Consider the following 11,072-nt stretch of genomic DNA (forward strand, 5'->3'; position numbering starts at 1 on the left):
CTTAAATGAACATTTCAAAAAGTAGTTCTACACTAAGTGAAGTTAACTATATGAAATCCTCATGTTGTCGATATTGAGCCTGTTCAACTAAATGCTCATTGCTTGAAAACCTGGACTTACTGATAATTAAAATAGGCTTTCATTGAAATAGGTAGTATCTAATAGTTAATTATCTAGGTATTATAAAGTCAAGTGTCTTTGTTGGGTGAATGAATAAATAGGCGATATAATATAATGTGAATAACGTTTAAAACATTTTAGGTATCAATCAATATGAACAGTACCTTCAAATGTTTCACTGTTCACATTGCTAAAGGCTGGTTGACTGTTTCCTCCCAGGTTACAGGTATATATTATATATAGTATTATTACAGGTGCTGAAGAACTGGTAGTACTTTGCTACTGGTTTATTCCAGCAGAGGGCAGCATGTGACAAGAAATGAAAGTTTTCATCAAAACTCACAAATGTTCTACTTTAAAAGGATTGCACGCAGGAAATGAAATCCTATTCTAGTCAAATAAGTCATGTAGAATTCAGAATTTCTTTAGTAATTCAGTCACGTTGCTTCTCAATCCTACTGACTTGACTGAAATCTATATTGTTGGGGTTTTATTATTTCCTATGGTGTCAGATACTTATTGAAGCTATAATAATTATAAGGAACAATATTGAAAACTGAAGGCAAGTTTGTTTACATGGCACATTTGAACAATACAATTATTCAGAGTCCTTAACAAAACACTCAAAGATTGGTGACAAAACAAATCCAAAACAGTAGTTAAAACTAATATATTCAAATAATGGTCAGGATTCTTGTATTGCAGTTTTCACACATTCTAAGCTTTCTCAACTATGTGAAACAGCGCCCCCTTCTGAACACAACGCGTGTTAATGTCAGTGTGTGGTTGAATATGGTATTGCAACCTTTTACGCACAGCTAGGAAGACAGCAGGTGACATTGATTTACTTTGAATAAAAGTTGTCTGTATATTATAATTATTCCATTTGGGAATTGTGAATGGTCTGAGAAGCAACTGCTGAATATTTCGCTAGCCATTTTAAAAGATGTAAATGCAACACTTGGTATGATAAACTACTTTTTGGGTCGTGCTAATGCTAACATCTACCTTCCGTTACGTTTGTAGCCTACTGGTAGTTAAGCTAGCTAGCGTTAGCCCATGGCGTTGAAAATGAGAAAAGGCAGAGCAAAGTTAAACATATTATACTAACTCAAAAAACCTCGCCAGTTGTGGAGGAGCCATGTTAAGTTAATGAAGGAAAGTTAAATTAATCAGTGTGCACGTTTGTTGTCATTAGCAGGTAAAAGTAACTAGGCTAAGTACCTTTACTCAATTAACGGTAATAAAACGTCCGTTACATTACATTGAATGGAAGATATTGAATTTAAAAAAAACTATTTGTTAGGTATTATTATGTAGGAATTATTTGTTTTTCTTTGGTGGAATTCAGAAGCTATTTTTTTTTTTTACATAAGCCTTTCTGCAAAATTAGTAGGCATACTACTTCTCACCAGGATGTAACTGAAATAGTGGTTTTAGTCTAGTTTATTAAAGTTGCTATGTAATTATTTGCTGTCTGCAATTGTTATTTTGCCCAAAATACTCATAGATGTTGTACTTCTACTTTCGTATCATGCAGAAGGGCCCTGTTTAGTCCTGCTACCTGCACCATCTGGCTTTGAAAGAATGAGCGAGCAGATGAAATGGAGGTCAACGTGGGAATAACAGGGCAAGGTGAAGGCATGGGAAGGTTACAGTGGTCATTTAGGCTAAACACAGTGTGTAGGTGATGGTCCAGTGGTGTGTGAGAGCGGTTTCAGGGCATCTTTAACCTCACACAGCCCTAATGATAGCTGTCATCAACTGCTGCTTTACTGCTTTGTTCCCACACATTCTCCCTATTTTTTTCCCTGCAGGTGAGTAGCCTTGCTGATGAGAAGTATGTCATCATCGTCCTCACCACATGCCTTCCTCTCTCCTTCCCCTCGCTTTTTTCCCAGAAGGCTTGGCTGCACTGTGGACCAAGGTATGGAAAACCTAAAGTTGCAAACTAAGCACTATTAACCTGTCCAGTTCACACTTCACATACACTGACCTGAAGTGACCTGTAATTCTGCACGTTCAGCTATTAAAAGCTGTTGCTCACTGTAAGAGAATCCAAATGGTATATGTAATCCAGCGTGTAATAATGTATATGTATAGAATCAGAAGCAAAACAGCATGCAAAAAGATGCAACCAGGCCTGTTGCTGTTCCATAGCATGAGGCATATAATGATTGCAGTTTGGAGGGTTTGCTTGCAACACTAATAGGTAATCGGTAACCAGCTCTCACCTCCTCAACAGTCCCTCTTTCTCCCACTCGTTCTCAGGTGGAATTACAGACTCCAGTGATGTTGCTCTGCTGTTAAGAGTTTTAATTGCATCACTTCCGTTTATGGGCAAATTACTAACCGTTATCTGCCTCAAATCTGTGTAGCGTGAGAACAAGATGCACTTGTGTGAGAGGAGACTCAGAGAGAGACATTCTTTGTTTTAAAAACTACGCTATAATCCCATTTTGAAGTTGAATTATGAAAGAATTACATGTTACTAGATGTAATATCAATAGCCACCCATGATCCTGTGAAAATCGAATATCATCACACGATTAAACCAGATTGTTGGATGTATAAAGGCAGGTTCTCTTCGATCCTTCTCAATAATGAGGCAGAAAAAATGTTTAAGAAAAGTCTTTCCATGCAAACAAGCTATTTTAGAATCAAACTTCAAGCCTACCTTGAGCCATGCACAAGTATCATCTTTCTGTCATTAAGTTCAGTTTTTAGCATTCTGTGTTCAACTGACAGGTTGGCAACCCATTTTAGCCTTTTTCTTTTCGTCAAAGATAATGGCGCCATCCGCAATCAATGAGCTATTAGACAATCTCCCTTCCCTCTACCGTTTCTACCGGGGCCCGACACTGGCTGCCACATATGGATTTTTCTATTTGTTTTAATATTTAAAAAAAATTTTTGTAGGTTGTTTTGCAGTCCATTCATTTCGCTCTGCCACATTTAGTCCCACCTTCTTTTGCAGTGGATCTCTGGAACCAAATCAACCTAAACATGTTTCTCTGCCTTTAGCAGGGAGGCTCGGCAAGTCACAGCTTGCCAAACAATGATCTTAACATAAAGAGATGGAAGCCCCTCATACTCCCCCCAAACCCCCTCACCTGGCCCCCTGCATACCTTTGACACACACACACACACACACACACACACACACACACACACACACACACACACACACACACACACACAGCTGCTCAGATGAACGTGTGTAAGCTTTACCCCAAATACCTATACTAACTCTGTGTATGCACATGCCTTTCTTCAGGGGATTTTATTTTCCCAAAAACATCCTTTAATTAATTATGGTGCTCTGAACTTCAACTGTTGTTACATAATCTCTTTTCACAGTAATTGTACAAATCCTCGTAGACTTTTTACCCTTTTTAAATGATAGACTTACACACTATTATTAAAGTCGCACATGTGTTCATGCATCCTGTAAGACATGATCTATCCTAATACTTCCCAGACATGTTATGATGTTTCAATTCTTTCCAAGCATTTATTGTGTTGACTTTTGTAATTCAACAATCACCAGAAATCTAAAGTTGTTGTATTTTTCTATGAGTAACACGCTATGTTTGACTGCCTTCAGATGTGGGAAATGTGTCATTACTGATCAAAGCACATTCAAGCTACCAAGATGGAAAAACATGTACGGCTGTTGTGAAGTTTTCCCATTGGCATTCAACAGCAGTAAACCAACACAAGGCCTCTGAAGACAGGAACCTCCTCATCCATCCTTGATGTTTGGCCAATTCTCAACGAGAAGACTAAACTGAAAATGGAATTCAAAGGGCAACATTCATGACAAGAAACGTCCTCATATGTGGTGCAGGTATACGCGGAACAGCTTATTTAGATGGATGACAGCAACTTCCGGTGGATTTAAACTGAAGACAGTAAAGGAGATTATTCTGGTGGAAGGAGGGCTGAGTCTTTTATTCTGTGACATGATTCATTTATAGTTGAAGAGAGAGTGTGTCGAGAAGGAATACTAAGTGGACACACTGTTTTTCTCTCCCTCTGTCTCTTACACACTAAGAGCAACACTGACCGACAGCAACAGGAGGAAGAGGACAACAGTCTGTATGGGACAGTTTGACAGCTCCCAGGGAGAGAGACGAGATTACAGAGGCAGAGGAGGACGGATTATACACAGAAGAAGAGTGACAGGCCGCCTTCTGTCTCCTGGAGGTTAAACAGACAAACACACAGTTTCAAATCTCTTAAAAAACTTGAGGCTGTGGTGCTAACAATCTCAAACTTTCAGCATAAGAAATATCATATATGTAATGCTACATGCAGGTTTCCCCTACCAACAGGCTAAATACACAACATAATGTTTATACGAGAAAAAAAATCTTGACTCAATCAAGGTCCATTTCAATAGTTTGCTCAGTTGTCATGTTATCATGTGACCCACTAACTATTTAACTTTAGTGACCTAACAGGTGGTTGTAAAAAAAACTCCACGATAGAGACTGCAAAAATGCTCAAGAAAAGAAGTTAGTTGCAGCATTAAGTTGAACTTCAAGTAAGGTTACTTTGTCAAAGTGGTCAGTCAATTATTAATTTTTTATTCCTAAAATGTATGATACCCAAGCAAAAGTTGGCATACATACATTTGGAAAGGGATTATTATTTACAAATAATTTGTCCGAATTGGAAAGTCAAACTCCAATTTCTCACGCTATTACATGGATTTAAGTAAAACAATGACAAAGACTTGCAAATGTCCAATTCAGTCGTCCATATTATATTTGATTTCAATTGTTAAAAGCTGTTAAATCACTCAATGATTTGTTCAACGTGTAAAATCAAGAACGGAAATACAAATGATCACTCTGAATAATAAAAGTTACTTGATTGCATATTTACATTTCAAACCCTATAGTTGTCTTCTTATTCCTGTTTTCTGACGGGCTGAGTGTGTGGCCGTCAATGTGTGTGTTTGCATGTTTGTTGAGGACACCTGTCTGTGTGTGTGTGTTTGAGGAGCATTCTCTTTGTGGTTTAGTTTCCCATTTGTTGTTTAGCCACATGGCGAGTGCAATGATGCAGGCATGTCAAATTGATGATAGTAAATGAAACAAAGAGAAAAAAAAAATTCTTAATTTTGCTTTCATAATGATTGGCAGGAAAAGGGAGGAGGAACAGAAAGGAAGGAGAAGTACAAAACATGACAATGGAAAGTAAAGTTGAAAGGAAATGAGTAAAAGGAGTAATCCATTAAAAAAAGAAAGAGAAGGAACTGTAAATCAAATTGACCAATGGATCAAAACTCTCCCCTTGCCTTTATTTGAGCCAGTTAATTACCCGTGAATGATGTTCCTAACTCAAACCCTTCAAAGTAAGCATTGGCAGAAGTTGTGCCCTCCTCCAACAGCCGGGGACGGGCCAACAGAGAGAGGGGGAGGGAGAGAGGGGAGTCAGATTGAGTTGGAATAGGTGCCTGGTGGAGCGACACAGAGAGAGGACAGAAACCTCGACGCTTCGCTCTCCGGGACCCCTTCCTCTAATTCTTGCAACATTTGCCTCCAAATGTCCTTCTTCCTCACGAGTTAACGGTCAATTTCTTATTTTACTAATATTTGTTTTAGTCCTCAAACTTTTTTATTTCAACCGGATCGAGCGAACAGGTGGAGATGATGGCGAGCCGACCGGCGGCGCTCTCCCCGGATCTGCGCACCCAAACGCGGGTCGCGCTGCTGCTCTGGCCGCTGTTGCTGACCTGCGGCACCTTGGCGTCGGCGCAGGAGCTGCCGACCAACGGTCTGAACGGATACAGCCTGCACCCGCCATACTTTAACCTGGCCGAGGGCACCAAGATCTCCGCTACGGCGACCTGCGGAGAGGAGGACACCGGCCGGAGCGTGCAGGACCTGTACTGCAAGCTGGTGGGGGGGCCCGTGTCCGGGGACCCGAGCCAGACCATCCGGGTGAGCTGGGCACAACTTTATAAAAGCCTTATTACCGCATTTGTTGCTCAGAAGGGAACTATAAACTTTATTGGACTCGGTAGACTTTTAATTTTTCAAAATATTTGTTTTAGCCTATATAGTGAAAGTTAATGGCAGTTGAGTACCCCATATTATATCAATAAGTGTCCAATATGTATGTATTCCAGGATTGTTTTGTAAGTGATTTTGGCGATTTTAATAGCATTTTTGCATTGTTCCTATAAATGCTGAGAGTGTGTTTGGTTCTCAAAAGTGTTACAATGACTGATGCTTCTATAGTCTGTCTGTATGGTAGCATTAAACACCCAGGTGGTATTGCTTTCAGTTTATAAACGACCTATAATGAGCCTATATTGACCCTATTTCATAGCGTCAGTCTTCTTTAAGGACTTTATTGTATCAGATTTAGGGGATATGATGACATTTGTTATCCCGCTGGTGTCACCGATATTCACTTTTTATAGTATGCTTTTAAAATGTACTACACAGTCCTTTTTACTGGTGTTTTGCAGCAGTATTTTGTAAGTCTTCCACCTCCAAACTGCATGTTTCGCTCCAGTTGTGTTATGTTAGACTTTTTGCGGATGCCAACACACTTGACTGCCTTCAGAGTAGAGAGTTGAACAGAGGGGGTCAGCAGTGTGCATGAATCTCCAACTGCTGTGCCAAGTCATTATTTCATGCACTGCTTCCTTTGTAGGACTTGGCAACACTTAACACAGGCCACTTATATAAGGACAGGCAGCATTTCATTCAAACTCCACACAAATTCAGCTAGTTTCCACATCATGCCTGAAGTTTCACGTGAGTTTTATAAATCAGTTTTTAATGGGATGATGAGGCTTTTAAAACCATTGTGTGTGTTTGATGTTTAGCCCTCTAGGTATCACTAGTTAACTCACAAAGGAGTATTGCAGTCTCATGAGTTAAAGAAAGCCTCTGGGCGGGAACTGGCAGGCTTATTGCCTTCTCTCTCCTTCTCTCTCTCCCACCTGTTTCTCGCATTCCTCCCAGGGACTGACCCGTGTCCTCCAATCGGACCGAGTTTATCCGCTCTGTTACCGCGAGATTATCAAGACCTGAGCGCTGCTTCCTCTTGTGGTGATGGTCGTTTTTTATAAGACAGAAATGATCTAAGAAATGTGGTCATTTCCAAATCCTGGCTGATGATGAGTATTGGCAAAAGTAGTAGAAGTTACCTTTGAACTGAAATTAAAAGAGATCAGACAGTCGAGATATACATACACTTAATACTGAGAATGAACAGCAGGCAGGCTTAAGCGTTGTTTGTTTGTTAAAAGACGAAGGCAAACAAAACCCCCAAAAACATATGCCCTGAGGGGTTGGGGGCTTTTCAAGATTCCTTCAAGCTTTCAAGCTGTTTTATTCAATGTTATCTTAAGAACTACAAAGCAATACAATAATCCCACCTTAGACAAAAGAAAGAAAGACATAATTATATACTTTACTCAGTAATTATCTTCAATCCAGCTGGTGAATTGGCACTATATTCGCTGCAGTAACCCGTTTGATCTCGACCACATTTGACCCACTTCAGCTTCTCCACACTGAAGATTAGAGCTAATATTCTCTGAGTGTTTTTCTCAGTCTTTCTCTCTTCTGCCTGCTCAGGGCAGGTGGTTAAAGTGGTTCATAATTAGCTCAGGAAATCTCCGAAATGAACCCAAGAAATCTGGCCATTAGCTCAGGGTTTGGTGCTTTATGGGTCAGGGGTAAGAGGTTTAGCCCTTTTGCTGGGCTATTGTGGCTCGGCCCACTTGTTGTGTTACTGCACCCCCTGAAAACACACACACACACACACACACACACACACACACACACACACACACACACACACACACACACACACACACACACACACACACACACACACACACACACACACCTTACCAGAAAACACAGACACTTCTGTGTTGAAGTTAATCCTGTTTTGATTGGACAGCAAGACGTGAGTGTATTTTTATTAATTAAAAACAGCAGGAGGACTAACGATGGTGGGGGGGGGGCGGTGTGTGTGTGTCTGTTTTAGGTTGTGAACTAGATTTACTTTAATGAGACTGGATGTGCTGAAGTGGTTGAGCTGTATCGATGTTTGAGGCTGCCGTCGAGAGGACAGTGCCTGAGCTTGAAAATCTGACCCAGCATGCACCTTTTAATGTGGCTTTTTGCCATGTAAGATAAAAGCAGGAGAAAATGAAACAGAGAGAGTGATACAAACCTTTATGATGAAGAATGAGTTCGAGGTAAAACAAGGAAAGCTGTGCATAATGTTGAGAGAGGGAAAAAATATAGAATTCTTAAAGTGGCAGGTGTTGACTGACGAAACTTTGTCTGTCTCTGAGTGAGGAATCTGTGTCCTCGGGGCAGTGCTCGAGAGTTTTCTCTCAAAGGTTGAGGAAAGGAAAGAAATGGTAAGAAAGATTGAATTAAAGAGTGTGTAATACACAGAGAGAGAGAGAGAAATACACTCCACATGTTCCTTTCCAGGTGGCCTTTTAAAAGGAAGTGACCGGACATGTCCTGTGAAAGAAAACTGAGAAAAGGAGGACAGAATAGGGTGAAATGGAGTTTGACAGCCACACTGAAATACAGAAGTAGCCTTCCTGACATCTCACTAAAACACCTACTTTTTTCTTTTCCCATACCTCGGGGAGAAAGTTTAGTTATTGTTAGTTATTTTTAAATCACTCAACCTGAGAAGCAGCTTCTCATGATGTGAATCATAATTATCTCTGCGTTCAGCCTGTGATTGGAGGGGATTTCCTTTCTTCTTTTAAGGTTTCCTCTGAAATGCTCTGTGGTCTACAATTTTCTCGACAGCATCAGAGCAATTAGTACTGAAAGAGATATTTAGTTAATTACAAGTGCAGAGAGAAAGAAGAATGCCACGGAGAAACTGTCAAAGGGGGAAAGTGAAAAATATGTTTTGAAAACAAAATTACACATTTAAGAAGTGTGAAGAAATACCAATAATTTCACAGAAAGAATATATTTTGATCTCTAATAGTGTCCAATGAGTCATTCATTCATACATATTCATTCAATTATTACTATAATTGAATGAACTTACTCTCAAGAGAGCTTCATTTGTCACACACTCTTGTTCAGGGCATTTATGCGCCTTTAATAGCCGTAATTTGTAGTGTCAGTTAAATATGAAAATAAATCAAAATGTAATTGGCTGTGGCGAAATAATAATAATTAAACCTAACTTGTCACACAATTGACTAATTGGAGAGAATGATTTGTAATTTACCGTTTCTACCAAATTCGAGGCAAATGTTAAAGGTTGATTGATCGGTGACATTTGGGAAGTGATGAGAGGAAGACGGAGGACAGGGGAAGGCTTTTTGGGCGGTGGAGTGAGATAGAGAGCTGTGACCTCTGACCTCAGTAACCTGCAGTGATAACATCTCCTAACCTGGGCTTTTGTTCAGGTCCACGCTTGTTTAGTTTATGCTAACGCTTACATAGCCAGCAGTGGCCAGGGTTAAACGCTCCGACAACTAAGAGGGATTAGCTCAGAATGAAGAGAGGCTTGATAACCCAAATGATTCGAGAGGACACTTAAAGTGGACATGTCCCTGCTCCTTTTTGAAGCATACAGCAGTGATTTGGATTTCATAACATGTTTACCAACCAAGGTTAGCTTGGTTGTTGATGCTATTGAACATCATGACAGGTTTATTGTTGTTCAAGTTATGTTGTTGTTGTGTGGCAGATACATTAATGGCTGCCTCAGTGGTTATAAATGGCAGTGAACAGGACAGGAGGGCAAGTGTTTTCTGTGGTGTTGGTATTAGAATGTCAGTTTAGCACAAAACAGTCAGACTGAGGAAAATAAACATTTGTTATGACACACTTAAACCTCTACTGGCAGAAATACAAGAAGCTAGGGCCTCACTGTTACAGTAACCTGAGTGGAGTCACCTCTCTGCTGGAATATAAGAAACATGACCCAGGTGGCTTCAGGGGGAATGATTGAGAGAAATCTTTTCTTTTCATAGAAGTTTACTGTGACTCAAAAACATTGTGCTGCTGTTTTTGGTAGTTTAGAGAGGAAAGTGAGGAAGCTTCATAGTGTACATTTTGCAAGAAGGGTGTTCATAATGAGCCACATTTATAAAAAAAGGATTTCCTCATGGTCAAGTACAGCTTTGAATTTGACACTGGACACCGTAAGGTTTCAGATTTGGAGCCTTATGAACACCTCGTATTCTCAACTGATAAATCTCTGTCTCCTCAGGGCCAATACTGTGACATCTGCAGCCAGGGCGAGAGCGACCGCGCCCACCCCATCACCAACGCCATCGACGGGACGGAGCGATGGTGGCAGAGCCCGCCTCTGTCCCGCAACACCGAGTTCAACGAGGTCAACGTCACCCTGGACCTGGGACAGGTAGGACCCATTAGATATACGTACTGAACACACGTGTCATTGTGCTGCTTTTTGCTCCATCTCTACTGTGTGTTGTTCTCTCCCTCTACTGTACATGTTATTCTTCTCTCTACAGTATGTTTCACTATTCCTCTGCAGTTTGTTCAGTGTATTCCCACATCATTCAGAATTTTAAATGCATTTATTGATCTTCAGACTTGATCTCTGGTTGTAAACAACAACATCATACATTTCAGCTATTTATTTGAAGGTTTACTTTGAGTTGTTTTTGCCTTTATGACATGCAACGTAGTGCTCAGAGCTGGAATAAAACAGTTTAGACAGTGTGCTCTTTAAACATTGGGCTACAAAGCTTTCCAATCCACATACTATTCTGGGTGATGTTGTGTTCTCTTGCAAAACAGTAAAAGTCACGATATTCTTTGAAAGTGTGGAAACGTTGCCATTCTGTCAGAAATAATGCAAAGATGTTTAATTCAATCACATTTAAAGCATTGATTGGGTTGCAGCCAAAGCCCCTTGAACAGTTCAGCCTTTCCCCCTCTGGTCAAAACGTA

The 11,072-nt window shown here is 40.3% G+C and overlaps 1 protein-coding gene across 1 annotated transcript in view; it reads left to right on the forward strand.

Moving 5' to 3' along the window:
- Nucleotides 1-5,601: 5,601 nt before the first annotated feature.
- The window catches only part of LOC104954892 (laminin subunit alpha-5-like), a gene marked incomplete at its 3' end in the record, with an annotated part of 37,807 nt that continues 32,336 nt past the window's right edge, over nucleotides 5,602-11,072 (forward strand). The window contains exons 1-2 of the mRNA XM_010782097.1: nucleotides 5,602-6,074; nucleotides 10,363-10,515. Coding sequence (XP_010780399.1) covers nucleotides 5,781-6,074; nucleotides 10,363-10,515 — 447 coding nt within the window. The remainder of the gene's footprint in view (nucleotides 6,075-10,362; nucleotides 10,516-11,072) is intronic.

This window comes from Notothenia coriiceps, unplaced genomic scaffold (assembly GCF_000735185.1).
Source record: "Notothenia coriiceps isolate Sejong01 unplaced genomic scaffold, NC01 NC01_scaffold00024119, whole genome shotgun sequence".
In the NCBI taxonomy this organism is placed as follows: Eukaryota; Metazoa; Chordata; class Actinopteri; order Perciformes; family Nototheniidae; genus Notothenia; species Notothenia coriiceps.